The 19,145-nt window shown below is 31.4% G+C and overlaps 1 protein-coding gene across 1 annotated transcript; it reads left to right on the forward strand.

Annotated features, from left to right (window-relative positions):
* The first annotated feature begins 4,857 nt into the window (after positions 1-4,857).
* On the forward strand, positions 4,858-14,404 carry LOC142324481 (uncharacterized). The gene is made up of 2 exons (XM_075365306.1): positions 4,858-4,949; positions 13,844-14,404. Exons 1-2 carry the CDS (start codon positions 4,902-4,904, stop codon positions 14,294-14,296), a joined length of 501 nt encoding a protein of 166 aa, XP_075221421.1. The 5' UTR covers positions 4,858-4,901; the 3' UTR covers positions 14,297-14,404.
* Positions 14,405-19,145: the final 4,741 nt, after the last annotated feature.

Genomic DNA, 19,145 nt, shown 5'->3' on the forward strand with positions numbered 1-19,145 from the left:
TCGAGCCCTCCACCCTATTAACAAATGCAACTCAGTTTTATTAGAGGACTGGCTGGTTTCATGTCTGCCTCTTACCACCTCAGCATACCTACATGGTTGCATTGGAGCCGGGGCCGGTTTCTGAGCTACGGTTATTTCTTTAGGCTTTGAGGCAATATTTTCAAAGCCCTCAACGAGAGCTGTGAAAGCCGCTTGGAAGAATTCGAGCCAAGACAATAATATTTTTTGGTAGCTGCACTAGTACATTTGGGGTTAGCCAAATAGGAAGACAAGCCACCCAGTTCCACCAAAACATCACGGGCCAATGGAGCAGAACTGCCAGGTCTGCCCCCGGCTTGAAAAAACTTCAATATGTGAACCCGGGAGGGTGAGAACCCTCTATATCTATATCTACTTCTGAACTATCGTTGTCAGAAGCAGTGTTCGAGGAGGTCGAAGGAAAAAGGTCTGGCCCCCTCCCCCGACTAGGCATGGACGGAGATGCCCTGACCTAACTGTACACAAACAAAATGCTCGCTGTATTTCTTCTAATTAGATATTGGGCATAAGCCCACAAGCGTGACGACTACCCGCAGCGAGCCACGGGCAGCTGGAGACCTTCTGTATTCTCCTGTCACTCTTTGCACCTCTTCGCCGCTACTGGATCAAATGTGTGAAATCAAAGATCAACAGATAGTTACAGATTACGGCCCCCGCTCTAAAAAAGTACATGAAATGCACATGCTCTTCAGAAATAATAATCACTGAACAATTTTACGAACTTAAAAATTATTATTAAATATTTAGATCTTGTTTTGAATCCAAAACAAATATTATCTAAAACCTATTAACTATTAATTCTATTACTACCTGGATATTTTCAGTATTCTGAAGCTGACACAATTTTACACATTATTTAATTGACTACCACTATGGGATTTAGAAAGGCGTCTTTTAAATAAATATTTTTCACTTCATTTCTATGGTGTAATTGTTTCATTTATGTCTTTGCAACAGTGACAGAAATGGATGTAAAAATTTTTAATTCTCAAAAGAACTTTCCTTGTAAAATTTAAAAAATTAAGTGGCATTTAAAAAATCCTGTTAACAGAAAAGTACTAAAATATTCAATTACCCTAACCTTCTGTGAATAGAAGTAAATAATTACACAATAGATTAAACATTTTTACTTATTCTTCCTAAAATTTTCTGATAGTTTTATGATTTGATATTAAAAATTAAGAATTTTTAATAAGCAATATTACATTATAATTTTAAATATTAATGTTTCAAACAGAAGAGAATTAATAAAACTTTGACAGATACTCTTATTTAAAAAATTAAGTAAAATTGGATTTGATATGAAATCAGAATCTTAATTTTGTATAATAGAAAGCATTAATTTTTTTCTTTATTATCATAACTGCTGCAGAACTTTTACTGCCAATCTTGAGAAGTAACACAATGCCGTGATATTGAAAAACTGTAGTGTATAAAATATTAGCAGAAGTATCAAAATATATTTTGAAATTTTATGGCATTTTCAAATCATAATTTCATACTTAATTTTTTTACATTATAATTATTCTGTGATTTTATTTTGATAAATATGACTTTTTCTACCCAATATGGTATTCTTTGAGTTTTCCTAAAAGTAAAGTCAGAATAATTCAAAAAAATTTCAGGAGATAAAAAATTCTTACAATAAGAAATCATCTCCAGAATATCTGAATGAAGTTATTACCTCTAGTGGAAGGCTACCAGAATGGTTTATAGTTCAACTGGATACTTCCAGTATGCTATAGAATTATGGAGTTGAACCTGAGCTAATTTTATTTCTTTAAGAATATTGTGCCTGTTGTTAGGGTTGGGGGGGCTTTATTTTCTAAAGAAGAAGCCGTTTTCTGCTGGATATATTTCAGCTGATTTATGTTAAATCATTTATCAGTAATGTGCTGTTCTCAACCTCGAGTAAAAATGGTATGACCTCCCGGTAAGTCTCTATCTCGTAAGTATTTTTCCTCTCTCCCTAAGCACTTCCCTTCCATGTAAGTATTGAGTGCAGTTATTCTCCACTGCAACCACTAATGCTATTTCTCCTTCTATGGGGATTTGATTCTAATTTACAATCACTCAATTATTTTATTCTTGTTCCTTTTCGAACAGCTTTCATTGTGGAAGTCAGGTCAGGCCTAGTTAGATCCACATTGAGGAAGGGAACATATAGAAGTGAAAAATCGTTATTATTGAGAGAGTTGAAGAATGACTGCACCTATAAACCTGATCAGAGGTTCATATTTTTCCTAATTACTTTACAATAACCTATCAATACATTAACTGTAATATTATTTCAAAAGTAATAAAAAAAAATCAATTAGCTCAATTATATTTAGGTTCGCATCTGTATCTGGGCTGGAGTACTATCTGAGAACCAAATTAATCTAAAATGAGGATAAATAAACTTTATAATTGTACGAAGGTTATTTTTTTTCAAGGTTCGATTGGTCACAAAATTAAAACCACAGTGAAAATAAAAAATCTTTTATTTGTAACAAGTACTTACATAGTTACGCTATTTCTCTACATAGTCACCACTCCAATTTAGACATTTGTCATAGCGTGGTACCTACTTTCCAATACCCTCATCATAGAACGGAGCCGCCTGTGTTTTCAGCCATGTTGCTATGCTGGTCTGCAGCTTGATGTCTGTGCCAAAATGTTGTCCTCCTAGCTAGCGTTTCATGTGAGCAAATAGGAGAAAATCGGATGGAGCCAAGTCCAGGCTGTATGGTGGGTGATCAAACACTTCCCAACGAAAACACCGCAGGAGCTTCTTTGTTACAGCTGCAGTGTGTGGCTGAGCATTGTCATGGAGAAAGACAATGCCTGATGACAACATTCCTCTCCGCTTATTCTGAATTGCCCTTCGTAGGCGTTGAAGAGTCACACAGTATGAGGCTGCAATGATGGTCATGCCACGTTCCATGAATTCCACCAAGAGAACTCCATTCCGGTCCCAGAACACAGTAGCCATACACTTTCTGTTGGAGAAGGTTCACTTGAACTTCTTTAGTTTCTGGGAGAATGAGAATGCATCCACTGTTTGGATTGTTCTTTTGTTTTTTCAGTTTCGAAATGAACACATGTCTTGTCCACTGTGACAATTTTGTTCAAAAAATCTTCTCCTTCATTATGGTAGTGCTGGAGAAATGTTAGGGAGGCGTCCATTCTCATTGTTTTGTAATGGTACGACAGCATCTTGGGAACCCATCTCGCACACAGTTTGCGGTGCTGAAGACTACTCACAATGGTGTAGAGAGCTGACCTTGAAATTTCAGGAAATGAATCACTCAATACAGAAGTTGTGAACCGACGATTTTCTCAAATTGCCTCATCCACTCGCTCAGCGAGATCATCGGTTGACACTAACTTCCTTCCCTGACCGCCTGCATCATGAACATCTGTACGTCCTGCTTTAAAGTTCCTGTACCATTGTTGCACTTTGCTGTCACTCATTGAAGTTTCACTCTACACATTACTTATTCGTCGATGAATTTCAGCTGCATTACACCCCCCCAGCCTGAAGAAATTGAATTACTGCACGCACTTCACATATTTGATGGGAGATGCTATTGTTGTAGGCATGTTTACGTGCTAGCTGCGTGTTCAGAATAAACAAAGTGACACGGCGTGATTGAAGGCCATACTAGAGATGCTGCGCAACACATATGTGCAAAGGTTCATCCGATTATTGCGCAGTTTTTTATTTCGTGACCAATCGGACCTTGAAAAAAAAATAACCCTCGTATTAGCAGGTAAGGTACATATGGTCGTTTACATATGACAGTGCTGTTTCTCTATCTTCCTCACTCTTTACTTTGACTATCTATATTGCACTCTTATTGTGTTATTTATATGTATAAATTATGATGTAACTGATAAAATTTATTGTATGCTGTCACCTGCATTCTACAACTAATAAAAATCAGTAGTTTTAAGTTTTGTGAGCATGGTTGATTGATGGCAGTAGCTCATTTTGCTTGTTTATGGGTATCTGTTGGTAATGGTGACTGGGTGTACTAGGAATGTAAAGATTGAAGAAGAATAAAGTCAGATTTCTGCTGCCTACAGAAAGAAACACACATTCAGAACTCAGATGAACAGATATGCATGTTTCAGCCACACCTGCACTGCAACAGTAGTAGTTCCTTTTCCCACATCTAAAATATCCTTCCAACCTTCACAAAAACTACAATTGCAAAAGTTAAAAAGTAAAAAAAAAAGCAGTTATATTTTGGCTGCATCTGTATCTGGGCTGGTTAACCTAAAACTGGTAAATACCATGGTCATAGCTAAATCCAGATTAGTAACTTGTGAAATATTATAAGATTAATTTAAATACAAAATACAAATGCAATAAAACCAATCTAACAGGAAAGATAAGATATGTTGGAAATTTTCAATAGAAAAGAGAAGGAAAAATCTGCACTAAAAACTGTGTTTACATATTTATTATAAGTTTCCATTATAATTAATTTAAATATACTCTGAAAAGCAAAGTTTTTAAAGTTCTTTAAATTATTTTAAATTCATAACTTTTTCAGATTATATTTTTAAACAGCATAAACAATAAAAAAATTTAGTCGATAACTATTTCAGTAATAAATATTGTAGCAATAAAAAGAATAATAATTATTTTTAAAAATGTTTAAACATGTGTGATCTTTTTAACATCAAAAAGATGCTAATATTTTTTTAAAAACATATTAGCATCTTTTTGATGTTAATTCTATATCTTAGATTTGAATACTTTTGATATTATAATTAAAGGATTCGTAAGTATAAAAGCAGCAGTAATTTTCAGTCAAACTATCAAAACCCACTACCACACTTGATTCAATTCAAAGCTCATTCAAAAAGTAATGATGGCTTGCAGATTTTCTCTATCGATTGTACTTCTTTTAATTCAGGTAATATTTATTAGATGTGATATTATATTTTAGTCTATAAATGCTTTGCTATTGACAATTTTCAGATTTAGATACATAACGACAGATATATAATAATATTATTATTACACTAATTTTTAATATTACATTCAACATAGTTTGAGAACATCAGTATTATTAAAGCGGTCTCACTAATACAAAGCATTAGTCTATATTAATACTATAGAATGATTTTTAACAAATTTAATTTGTTTTGCTAGGGTATAATGTGAAACAAACAAATAAGACATATGTATTATAAAATCCAACAGTCTGATGTATTTGAGAAAGAGTAGCACAAGAATATTATTTAAAAAATAATAAAAAAATCAAGTAGCCCAATCATATTTTGGCTGCATACACAGGCTGCTTTGTTGATCCACAGACTAATCAACACTTAGGCTAATAATTAAACCACAGCTATCATAATGTAGTAACCCAGTAATAATAATAATAATATAAAGCCAAATCCATCACTCCTTCGACCAGCCATAAGGTGAGGGAGGGTGTGACAAGAGCCCAGAAAAAGCGTGAAATTGTCCAATGGAGGTGCAAGTACCAATGGAGATAGTACTAGATGTAGAAGTTATTGAACAGGCACCTACGGAACCTCCAAAAGCCCAGAGGGCATCAAAGGACAGTACAAGGGCTTCAGCTAGGCCAAGTATATCACTAGAGATTGAGTCGAGTTTGGAATCAGTAACATCCATGCTACCGCTCCTTCTAAATTATCATCACCAGATGTCAGCCGCAGAATATCGTTGGTATCTGAAAGGGAGGAAGATACCAACGTCTCATGACAATGTGTCTGAGACTTCAGACACATTGTCATCTGAAGTAGAAGCTGTAAGGAGGATGGAGAAAAAACTCAAAAAAGGATGGCCAAAAGGAAAGCCTAGGAGGTAAACTAACATCACTCAGTATGTTAAAGAATTAAGCTTTTTCATAAACATTTTCTTTATTTTGTTTGTATAAATCAGGATTTAAGTGACAGTAAATAGTTTCATGTGAAATGTCACGATTTAAGCTAACTTTTTCTTTTTTTTGCTTTTTTTGCTTTTTTTTCTTTTGATGTGGATGGGCCACAGTAGTCGAGCCCCTAAACTTAAAAAAAAATTATAATAATAGTAACCCAGTAGTAATGCATAGTAGGTGTGAGCGTAACTGACATTCACACTCAATTTTTAGGCAAATTCTTCCTTGACAGCTGGAATTAATAATCTACTATACCACATTGATGTTAGAGGCATTAAAATTGAACATAAGAGTAACTAATAAAAAGAGTGGGTTTTAGAATTTTTTTGCAGCAATTATATTGCAAAAAAATAAAAATAAAAATAGCAAAAGCTAAAGTTCAAAGAATTATATATTCTTTTTTTAAATTTCTATTTACTAAACTACTATCAACCAATTCTTGATTCTCTAGCTAAAATTTATTATAAATAAAATTATGAACATTGATCAGGATAATAACACTGATAAACATCTTTTTTGTTTCCTAATATGCGATACATGATTTTAATTGGTTTTTTGATGCTGAAAACGAATATGAAGTCAGAATCTTTCTATCACCCACCATTTTTGAAAAAGTTTTAATTTTAATTAATTAAAGGATTTTTTTCATTTTTCAATGTATAATTAGCATTTTAAGCTTCTATATTGTATTTTGTTAGTTCATTTTTTATTGTTTAACTTTGTTAACATAATTTGTAAGCTATAAATAAACAACACTAGACAAAGAAATAAATCATACATTAGTCGCATATTATAACTTATTATGGTTTGGTGTGAACCAAAGGTTCATGTAACCGATTGCTACTTTTGTTTAACAAGTGTGTCTGAAATTTCTAAAAAATCTAAACATACTGTAAAATATCCTTCTCTGCAATCTGCAATCAGGCCTGTACGTTATAGTGAAATTATTCCAGTTCCTGAGCCAGCTGTGAATGTATGTTTTGAAAGCAGCTATAAAGAATCAGGGAGTACTGAAGAAGACAACAATGATTTTGATTTTGAATTATCTTCCAATAAGCCACATCTTGTATCACAAGGTGAATTAAATGACTTGGTTATAATTTAAATTTATCAAAAAATCAAGCTGAACTGTTAATATGTAAGGTTGTAAGGTTAGGATGTAAGGCTGTAAGGTTGGAATTTACTTCAAAAAAATATAAAAATTTTGGGCTTTCGAAGCCAACAAAAAGAACTTTCTCAGTACATTATTGATAAAAATAATTTAATTTATTGCACAAATATTGATGGGCTTATGTTGCACTTAGGACTTCATAAACCTGAGGACTGGCGCCTTTTCATAGTTTTGTCCAAGTACAGTTTAAAAGTGGTTCTACTACACAACGGTAACAAATATCCCTCGATACCAATCGCTTATGTTATTAATTTGAAAGAGACATACGATGTGATGAAAGACGTTCTTGAAAAGATAAATTATAGCTATTTTAGCTATATTAGCTATTTTGTTAGGTATGCAGTTAGGCTATACTAAGTACATGTGTTTTCTTTGTGAATGGGACAACCAAGCTAGGGATAAACATTATGTTACCAAAGAGTGGAAGAAACGAGACAACTTAACTCCAAATGGGAAAAATATTATTCATAAGCCCTTAATTGAACCAAAAAAAAAAAAATTTTTACCCCCTCTCCATAACAAGCTAGAACTAATGAAAAATTTTGTAAAAGCAATGAAGAACGATAGTCCCGGATTTTTGTACATCAGGCAGAAATTTCTGAATGTAAGTGAAGAAAAAATTAAAGAAGGAATATTTGTTGGTCCTCAAAAGAGAGTTTGTCAAAGATGATGCATTTAACCCAATGTTAAACAATGTAGAAAGTGCAACTTGGGCTTCATTTAAAGACATTTGCAAAACTTTTCTCGGCAAACAAAAATCCAACAATTACCACAATATTGTTAATCAACTTCTTACTTCATACAGAGCTATGGAATGTAATATGTTTTTGAACATACATTTCCTCCACTCACATCTGGATTTTTTTCGGACAATCTCAGAGACATAACTGACGAACACGGTGAACGTTTCCACCAAGACATTTTGGTGATGGAAAGCCACTATAAAGGGAAGTGGAATACTAACATGCTAATTGATTGCTGTTGGACATTAATTTGGGATGTGCTTGAGGCTATTTATAAAAGAAAGCCATCAGCAAAATCATTCTAACACAGTTTTGGTCATGCAAAATTATAAATTTTACAGATTTAAACTATATTTTTCCTTAAATTTTTTTGTAGTGTAATCTATTTAAAATTAAGGGTGAGAAAAATTGTATATACAATTTATTATATACATTATAATTGTAATGTACTCAAAAAAGCAATTAAAAAAATGTTATCACCTTTAGAGAAACATTAAAAAAATCTTATTTTGTCTATCAGTGTAATATAACAATCTCATTTTAAGATTTTTTTTACAATTTACTTTCTAAGTATATGGAATCACAAAGTTATTATAGGTTCCTTTCATCAGGAGAATACAAGATAGCAATCCATTGACAAAGAAGAAATGCTATCTGCTATTCTCTACTGATGTAGGAGCTATGTAACAGCACCAGACTGGTTACACTGAAAAATCCTTTAACAATTTTTCAAAAATGGTGGGTGATAGAAAGATTCTGAGTTCATATTCGTTTTCAGCATCAAAAAACAGATTAAAATCATGTGTCGCATGTTAGAAATAAAAATTTATGTTTATCAGTGTTATCTGGAAGTAAAATCTCATGCATTTTGAAAGTAAGTTGTTTTAAAATTCCTTCATAAACATTATGAGGTTTAGCTGCTGACTACTTTTTCAGGAGATTATTTACTTTCTTCCTGTTTCAAAGAGGCCAGCTTTAACATAGAAATGTTAACTTTTAAAACGTTTACAGAAAGTGATTTCTATCATTTATACTGAAAAAATAATTATAAAATGGTAAAAGCTAAAGGTCACAGAATTATTATTTTATTTTTAATTTCCAGTTGTTACTAGAAATTTTGCATAAAATACTTTATCAGGAAATTTTAGAAAAAAGTTCATACAATTTGCACAACGTAGGGGAAGTTAACATCCCCTAAGTTTCCTTACTTGTAAAACAGTATTAAATTTGTTAGGGCTGTTTAGAACTTGAGAGTATTTTGGTTGGCTAAAATTTCACACTAACTTCTGCACCTTCAGCAAAATTAAGCCAGGCTGTAATTCTTGGGACCCAAATTAAATAGTAAATATTGTGGTTTTATGAAATCTGACCTGAAAAATTGGAAAAAATAGGTCCCACAACTTTATTTTTACTATTTTTTTAGATTTAGATGGAATAAAAGAGAAAAGATTTGGTCAAAAATACATTATTTTATGTTTGGCATAAAATAACTTCCTTAAATGGGTAATAAACATACAAAAAGTTTTAACCAAAACTTGAAGAGAATTTGCTTAGAGTAAAATGGTATGAATAAAGTTCACAAAAATGAAATAAAGCATAAGAATCTTGAGGTTTATTAAAAATAAAATATTACAAAATGTGGCAGATTTTTAAACGAAACAAAATTTTCAATGCCGACCTCCATGGCTGAGTAGGTAGGTGTTAGCATTTTGTGTACAGGTCGTGAGTTCAAATCCCAGTCAGGAATAGCATCTTTTCATACGCTGCCAGTTTCCATCTGGATGATGGACCATAACTGTTGACCACTCTTTCAAAAAAAAGGAGAAATAAATATTTTTGTAAAAAAGCTGAAAGCACAAATGTAGGACTTTCCCCTGCCACACGGCTTTTTCTGATGCATGGCTTAGATACACATACAACTTAATTTAAAATATTTATCAGTTTATTTAAATATAATATTTTTTGTTTATTTAATCCAGTAATTCTAACTAAAGCACACGCATACTAGATCGTTGACACCAGTGTTCTTTGGTGGTTGGGTTTCAATTGACCATACATCTCAGAAATGGTTGACCTGAGACTGTACAAGACTACCCTCACCCTCATTCATCCTCTGAAGTAATACCTAATGGTGATTCCAGAGACTACACAGAAAAAGAAAAAAAATAATAAAGCATGCACGCATACTGTATTTCATTCGCGCTGGTATGGCGGTACCAGTGGCCACTTTAAATACTTTTTACACTTAAATATTATTCATTTATTTAATTCTACTGCTCACTTGTAACGTTACAACATAGATTGTGCCAGAGGCTTAACAGAAAAAGAAAAGATGACTCAGCAGCTGTACGTCAGTGTTACACTAGCGCTCCTTGTGGTAAGAGGGGGTACTAATGACTTACTGCACTCACTTAGCCATTAGTTTATTTAGAGCATTTTTAGGAGTGGGGGTGCGATTTTATAAATTTTTTTTTGAAATATTTTATAACTGTTAACAAATTGCCTAAGAAAATTAAAACCTTAAATAGGCGAAATCTTACGATACTGAGGGTGACGTTGTTCTACACAGTCTCACCCCCTTGACCTTTTAAGTTGAAAATTGAAAGGCATCAATGCTGTATATAGAACTAATCTGAACAAGTTTGGTCAAAATCGGTCAAGTAGTTCTAGAGATATAAGGTGATTTAGAGGCCAACAACCCAAACACACACATGTACATACGAAGATCCAGAAAATTTCTATCTGGTTTTTTGGGTTCCTTAGATATCAAAATGTAAAGATTCGATGAAAATCGCACATACCCAAATTGGACTGAATACCATACTTTACCTTATGGCTTATTGCTATAGCAATAGGCAGGAAAGTAAAAGTAACAAATACAGACAATAAAACCAACCTACTAAAAATTAAATAAACTACTGAAAAATTCATAATCCATAGTGGATACAGCACTCTGCTCGATGAAAATTGTTTTTGGTGGCTTACCATATTTCAACAGGGTCAATTTAGTATTAGTTGTATCGCACTGCAAACTCTGATAACTAGTTCTTCTCTTGTATTACACTTTTAATTATATATTAATGATTTCAAATTACCTCATAGGTAGTAGTCCAAAGGTGTTAAGTCATGTGTCCTTGGAGGTCAGTTGACAGGTCCTATCCAATCCAATGATAGGTTGTATGTCCAGTCCACATATATAAAAAAAGTCACATTTAACTGTTGTCTAACTGCTAGAGAAAATTCTGGAGTTGCTCCATTGTGCTGGAAAATTATTTGTCTTTTTTTTATCAGAGGAGCATCTTCTAACAGAATTATCACATGCAACTTCACCATATACTATTTTAACTTAGATGGTTAACCAAATTATTAACCAGTCATCAGTAAAAAAAAATAAATAAAAATAAAAATAAGTAACTGAACAATAAAGAAATTATAAATAATAATTCTCAAATAAATTATAATTACAAAACATTATAAAACAAATTTTGAAATACAAAATAAGTGTTATCATTTTAGGTAATCCAAGAAGAGAGTGTAAATTTAGACAAAGAATTGTTATAATTAAATTAAAACCTCCAATTCAGACTGCCTCAGAAAATCTGAACTGGAGTTTTTAGGTTAAATTTACACTTTCTATTGGAACTATCTGAAACAAAAACTGTTTGTATTATAACACTCATTTTATAGTGTTTCATAAGTACTGTTTATTTATCAATTTTCCTTTCTTTTTATTATTTATTCTGTTTGACAGAGTGCACACTGCTGATGATATTTTAATAATCAGAATGGACGTCTAGGTTTAGATTTTGAATTAATTTTTTATAAATGGTTTTAATCGTTTATAAAACCATTTAGCATAGATAATTATTTTTATTTATCATTTTTTTCTGAAAAATATGTTATAACTTATTACAGTGGTACTAATTATTAACCATTCTAATTGTAGTATAACTTACAATAATCTCATTTATTATTTATAGAATATTAATAAAAGCATGTAGCATAATAAGAAATAAAATATTATTTATGTTACATTTAATAACTGTATCAATAGCCATGTCTTCATAAAGTGTTAACAATAATTTTATATATATTTTTTTAAATTATAGATATACTGGAGTACGGTAATTTATTAAACAGAAATTGTAATAAGTTTTATTTTGAGTAAAATTTAATTTCTATTATTCTGTAGACATATTCAAATATGATTTTCTCTTTCATCTCTGGAATAATAGAGATAAGTACCATCACTTGAAGTTGAGAAGGGGTTGCTACATGGTATATAAATATTGCATAGAACTATTTAAAAAAATAAAATCATAAACTTTTAATATTGGAGAAATGAAGAAACAAATATTAATGCTGCTTTATATTTTTTTTAAATCTATTTAATTCTACAAACAAACAAAAATAAATATTGCTTAATACAAAGTGAGTCAGTGAAAAGAAATATTTTGAAAATATAATATTCCTATGAAAAAATTGTATTAAATAAATCTATTTATAACATTTAAATATAAATAAATAGAAAGAGACATGCCATTTATGAAGATATGCATAAAATTTATTTTTTTGGATCGCATTTTACAGGTCAGCTGCATCTCTGCATAGATATTTCTGCAGTTAAAAATTGAATTCTGCTTAATTCAATGCAACATTTCAACAATAATTTCAGAAATTACTGTATAGATCTTGGCTTTTAGTTCTTCTTTCATAGCAGTTCTACTAAACACTTTGATTTAAGGTGACCCCACAAGAAGTAATTGCACACCAACAAATCAAGAGACCTGGGAGCCATAGATTCACTATTTCTAGAAATTATATGGTTGCCAAACAATTGGTGTACAACAGCCATCAATATTCATGTTGTGTGTGATGTTGATACATTATGTTGAAACTAAGCATTGTCAATCATCTGTGGAAATGTCTGTAGTTTTTGTTCAATAATTTTTTCAGCATGAGTGATGTATAAATCTGATGTAACTGTAGCTATTATGTTTTCAAGAAAATAAGGCCCTATCATGCCACAAAATGACACAATAATATCACACAGCAATGTTGTTGGTTTGTAGCAGGCACTGGTTTACTGTAAAAGATTCTCTTGTACCCAAAAACTACAATTTTTGTATTAACAAATCTATTAAGGTCGAAATGGGCTTCACCCAAATCTACAGTTTGTTAACAAATAAATTTTCCTTGTTTAACTATACAACCATTTGTTCATGAAATTGGTAGTGCATTATGTAATCATTTGGTTTCAGTTCCTGGACAAGCTGCAACTTGTACAGATAGTAAAGTAAGTCCTACAACAAATTCTTCAAACACTTGAACTCTACAACTGTGAAGACAGTGCACGTTGGTCAATTGAGCAGTGTGGGCTTCTCATGACAGCAACTGAAACAGTCTTGATTATGTCTGACATACAAACGGTCTGTACACCACCTGGAGGTTTCTTTTCCATTGTTGAGCCTGTTTCCTCAAAATTACATTATCTATGTGTTAATTGCATGTGTTGACTATATATGATTATGACATTCTAAATTAGACTGACAGTGAAATTCTTTATCCACAGCCTCCAGTCATTACTTTTATAAAAAACTTTGTTGACAAAAATATACACACCACTCTAAGTAACTAAGATAATTAAATGGCAAGATGGCATGAACTGTCTTCTATAAGTTATTCAGTACTGATACTCACCCAGAGCTTCCCATATAAATTTCAAAATGTCCATTTTCCCTGAATCCCTCTGTATTTATCACTTTCGTACTCATCATTTCTTACTACATTATGGGGCAACAAAAATATTTTTTTATATACTTTTATTTCATGCTGCTAGCCAGAATTGTAAAGTTCCAAATTTTTATATTACAGAATTACTTGATTTCTATTAAGAACAGATTTTTAATGTACTTCATTTTAATTAATTTTAAAAATTTTTAAGTTTTTAAATTAAAATTTTTATTGTGTTTTTTTTTTGTTTATAGTCATGGCTGATATCTGGACACCCTACTGCACCAGCGAAAATCAAAATAGAAGTGCCTGCGCCAAAAGTTGTTACTGATGTCGGTGCTACTGCTAAAATTCCAGGTGCAATAGTAATGCAATCTTCTCTTCCAAATTACGAACAACAACTAGATACTTTGCAACAACTTTCACAAAAACCACAAGAGGTGTTTACAGATAACCGAAACAACATCAACAAATTACTTAAACAATCTTCAAAACTTGTGTTTGATCCACCTATGAACCTTCTAGACGCATACGGAGTAGATTCAAAACCACTTAGTAACCTCCAGCAAGCAATTGAAAGAACAGCAAGCAATAGTATAGATAATACAGCAGGATTGGCTTTTACAGCTTCTCAGTTACCATTTTCTATGACCAGATCATTCATGAAAGCAGTACCATTACCATTACCATTTCTTAGCAATCAGTGAAGATAATTTGAGTTTACAACTACTGTGAAAATATTACATTTTATGTAACTAAAAAGAAATGATCAGTGTGTTTGTTATGTCATACATTTCTTGAAATAGAAGTATTAGCAGCACAAAAAGTTTTGTTTTTAATTTTCAACCAAAGCACTATTTATCTATAAGTTTCATCATGCATTATCTAATAACCTAAATTAATAATTGTACAACATTGAGTTGTGCAACAATCTTGTAATATTGAGAATGCCTACACCACTTTCAAGAGTGTTTTTATGTGATCTCAGGTCACCTACAAAAAACCCACTGGGTTGGTCTAGTGGTTAATGCGTCTTCTCACATCAGCTGATTTGGAAGTCGAGAGTTACAGCGTTCAAGTCCTAGTAAAGTCAGTTATTTTTACATGGATTTGAATACTAGATCGTGGATACCGGTGATCTTTGGTGGTTGGGTCTCAATTAACCACACATCTCAGGAATGGTTGAACTGAGACTGTACAAGACTACACTTATATATATATCATCCTCATTCATCCTCTGAAGCATTATCTAAACGGTAATTACCGGAGGCTAACATGAAAAAGAAAGGTCACCTACAAAGTTTTCATTTATGATAATTAACATAATACACACACGTGAAATTTAACTCCAAAAAATATTTTTTATGAAATTTCTATATTTTCATTATTGCATAATAAACTTCAAACAAATATTTACTTTAGCCAGGAGCAAACAATATTATTATTGTTTCTCAATTATCATTATCTACCCAAATCATTCGTGAAAAGATCACAACCAAGAGCAAACAATAAATATAATTATTTCATCACAGTATTTATTTTTCTAATACTATTTTATAAACGTTATTTCAGATCTATAATTCTGGACTTTTCTAGACTAGTCTGGACAAAGACTCAAATTTTTAATGATGTGGGGAAAATCAAGCATAAATATAAAATAAGTAGCTCGAAAGTGTTGTGCTATACAACAATTTGTTTTTTAAAGTCAGCTTTCATGGATAAATGAGATTATACCATAAATATCATAACCAAATATAACATTTTTATTGGGAGAGTTCAACCTGTAACTACTTGGAGGAACACAATACTGTCAATGAGAGTGCATTTGTTACAGCAGTGTTTTAAATGAACCTCTTTTGTAGTAGAAGCTAAATTTAAAAAAAATAAAATTCACTCTTGTATATACTTTGTTAATCAAAAGCTAACTTTTTTTTAGTATCATTCGTACCAGTATGTCACATATTGTATACCTTGCCCATTCATTTACATACTGCAACTTTTTAGAGCTTGGGCTTGAGAAGTAATAAACAGGAACCTAATTAATCTAAAATAGAAATAAATAAACTTTATAATTGTATGACTAGGTAAATACACCTGGCCCTTTCCTTAGGCAGTGCTATTGCTCTATCTTCCTTAGTCTTTATTTTGACCGTCTGTATTGCACTCTTACTGTGTCATTTGTAAGTATAAATTCGGATGCAGCGGATAATAATTTATTTTGATAAGTATGACTTTTTCTACACCAATATGGTATTCTTTGAGTTTTCCTAAAAGTAAAGTCAGAATATTTCAAAAAAATTTCAGGAGATAAAAAATTCTTACAATAAGAAATCATCTCCAGAATATCTGAATGAAGTTATTACCTCTAGAGGAAGGCTACCAGAATGGTTTATAGTTCAACTGGATACTTCTGGTATGCTATAGAATTATGGAGTTGAACCTGAGCTAATTTTATTTCTTTAAGAATATTGTGCCTGTTGTTAGGGGGGGGGCTTTATTTTCTAAAGAAGAAGCCGTTTTCTGCTGGATATATTTCAGCTGATTTATGTTAAATCATTTATCAGTAATGTGCTGTTCTCAACCTCGAGTAAAAATGGTATGACCTCCCGGTAAGTCTCTATCTCGTAAGTATTTTTCCTCTCTCCCTAAGCACTTCCCTTCCATGTAAGTATTGAGTGCAGTTATTCTCCACTGCAACCACTAATGCTATTTCTCCTTCTATGGGGATTTGATTCTAATTTACAATCACTCAATTATTTTATTCTTGTTCCTTTTCGAACAGCTTTCATTGTGGAAGTCAGATCAGGCTTAGTTAGATCCACATTGAGGAAGGGGACATATAGAAGTGAAAAATCATTATTATTGAGAGAGTTGAAGAATGACTACACCTACAAACCAGATCAGAGGTTCATATTACTAATGACTTTACAGTAACCTATCAGATAAAGTTGATGGTTTAAATTCCCTGCAAAATAACCTGCAAAGTAACACATAACTGTCTTATAATCAAAATGTCATATTCTGATGTCTGAAAGATATAATGTTACATTCTGATATTCTTTTTGTTGAAAGATAGTGATTAGTATAATGGTAAGTTACTTTATAGAAGTTAAATCATTTTTTAAACAATTTTTTTATTTACATCAGAATGCATATTATTGGTATACATTAACTGTTGAATATTATTTCAAAAGTATTAAAAAAAAATCAATTATATTTAGACTGCATCTGTATCTGGGCTGGAGTACTATCTGGAAACCAAATTAATCTAGTTATAAATTATTTATAACTGTATTACTAGGTAAGGTACATATGGCCCTTTACCTATAATAGTGCTACTGCTCTATCTTCCTCAGTCTTTTTTTTGACTGTCTGTGTTGCACTCTTATTGTGTCATTTATATGTATAAATTATGATGTAACTGATAATAATCTATTATACCATCACTTGCATTCTACAACTAATTAAAATACAGTAATTAAAATTTTGTGAGCGTAGTTGGTTGATGTGCAGTAGCTCATTTTGCTTGTCTATGGGTATGTGTTGGTAATGGTGAATGGGTGTACTAGAAATGTAAAGATTGAAAAAGAATAAAGTCAGATTTCTGCTGCCTACAGAAAGATACATACATGCAGAACTCAGATGAACAGATAGGTATGTTTCAGCCCACACTTGCACTGCAACAGTAGTAATTCCCTTCCCACATCTGAAATACCCATCCAACCTTAACAAAAACTACACTTACAAAATTTAAGACTTATTATATCTTCGTTTTTATTTACTGCCTCGTCCCATTTAATCTTACCTTTGTTGTATAGAGCTTGTTCAAGTTAAAATCCAATACCATAAAATCAATTAGAATCAAAAAACAGAAATCTGAAAGGTGATAAAAATAATTAATGTTTGCCAAGTGCAAGTTCAGCAAATGAAGTAAAATAGTTTTGTTGTTTTTTATTTACTACATACTGTTCTATTCATTTTATTTTATTAAGAGTTATAAGGATTTCCTCAGGTTATCTTTAAATAATTTGTTAACAAACAATGTATTAAAATTTTGAATACTGAAACAATAAAAAAAAAATCACCCAATCTAAACTAAGTAAGAGTGAATCAACATTAAGTACATACAATAACTTATTATAAAATTTTATTTTATTTTATTGTAAATTTTACAGCAAAATTTGTAAAGAAATTTAATAGTGAGAAAATCTATAAGACAAAGTCAACTGAAAATGAAGAAGCTTTTATTAAAAAAAAAATTATTTTCTTTAAAAATCTTATTTGTTTATTGACAATTTAACAGTTATATCAAAAAAGTGCATTGTGACATAATTTTTTTTTATATTTCATAATAATTTTCTCAAAATTTACTAGAGATGTAGAGCTAACACCTGTTTTATTCAATCATGAAATTTTGCTGGCAGGAAACATGAACCAGTCAGTAAATTTTTGATGATATAAGCCCATATATTTATTGAAAATTATTGCTGACCTACTGCATAATGACATGAGAATTTTCTTGTGCCCAGTGATGGTTATTGTAAAAATTTATGGTTCCTTTTTGGTTGAATCCAATGTTACCAAAGAACATTATTGCAGTTAGAAATTGCAAATTAGCTGTCTGTTTTTACTTCCCTGTACGAAAGGAAGTATTGTGATCACGAAAATTTTCAGATTTCAACGGAAATATCCATTTTGACCATAAATGAATCCATTTTGACTAGTTTTGTTGTGACGTCTGTACATACATACGTATGTATCTTATGTAACTCAGAAACGATTAGCCATAGAATGTTGAAATTTTGGATTTAGGACTGCTGTAATATGTAGTTGTGTACCTCCCCTTTTGGTTGCAATCAACTTGACCAAAAAATCTGGATTTTGGACTTTTTCTTAACTGCAGTAATAAGCCCTCACTGAGAGTTTTTCAATAATACATCATAAGTGGTACTTATTCCAGAGTTATAGCCAAATAAAATTTTTGGTCTTACAAGGAGAAGGCTCAGCTCCTTTATTTTTATCTTTTTTTTAAATTTAATATATTGATTTATTAATAATTATTAATCTCTGATTGTAAAAAAGGTTTTACATTAAATAGTAGTAACTCAATAACAACAATTAAAAAAAAAATATGAAAAATTATCAGAAGTTATAAATGAAATAAAATTTTATGTACTTTTAATTTAAAAAAAAAAAGTATATATGTAATTTAATAGGTGTGCAAGGAAGTCATGTAGTGTCCACATCAGATTTTTTTAACAGATTAACACAAGATTGTTGATCAGTAGTGGGCTGTTACCATCCTGGTTAAAAATATAATCTCATGAGGAGTTGTAAGTAGAATAAGGACTTGTGCAATATGGAGCCTTGAAACTATTCAAAGGATGAGGCTGTTTATTTTGTGTAGTAATCCTTACACAAGGAGTCTGTTTCCATATGAGCCAATCTTCTTCATTCAGATTCAGTGGATCTGGATCAGATCTGAAAGGTACAGTGTAATTGTGAACCCAGACAGGTTTCCTTCGATTTCTATCCTTTGGGTAGTATAAGAATAGT

This window comes from Lycorma delicatula, chromosome 5 (genome assembly GCF_047948215.1).
Source record: "Lycorma delicatula isolate Av1 chromosome 5, ASM4794821v1, whole genome shotgun sequence".
NCBI classification, from domain to species: Eukaryota; Metazoa; Arthropoda; class Insecta; order Hemiptera; family Fulgoridae; genus Lycorma; species Lycorma delicatula.

Coding starts and splice junctions, on each gene's coding strand:
- LOC142324481 (XM_075365306.1), top strand. CDS start 4,902: ATGATGGCTTGCAGATTTTCTCTATCGATTGTACTTCTTTTAATTCAG. Junction 4,950..13,843: donor TTGTACTTCTTTTAATTCAG/GTAATATTTATT, acceptor TTTTGTTTATAG/TCATGGCTGATATCTGGACA.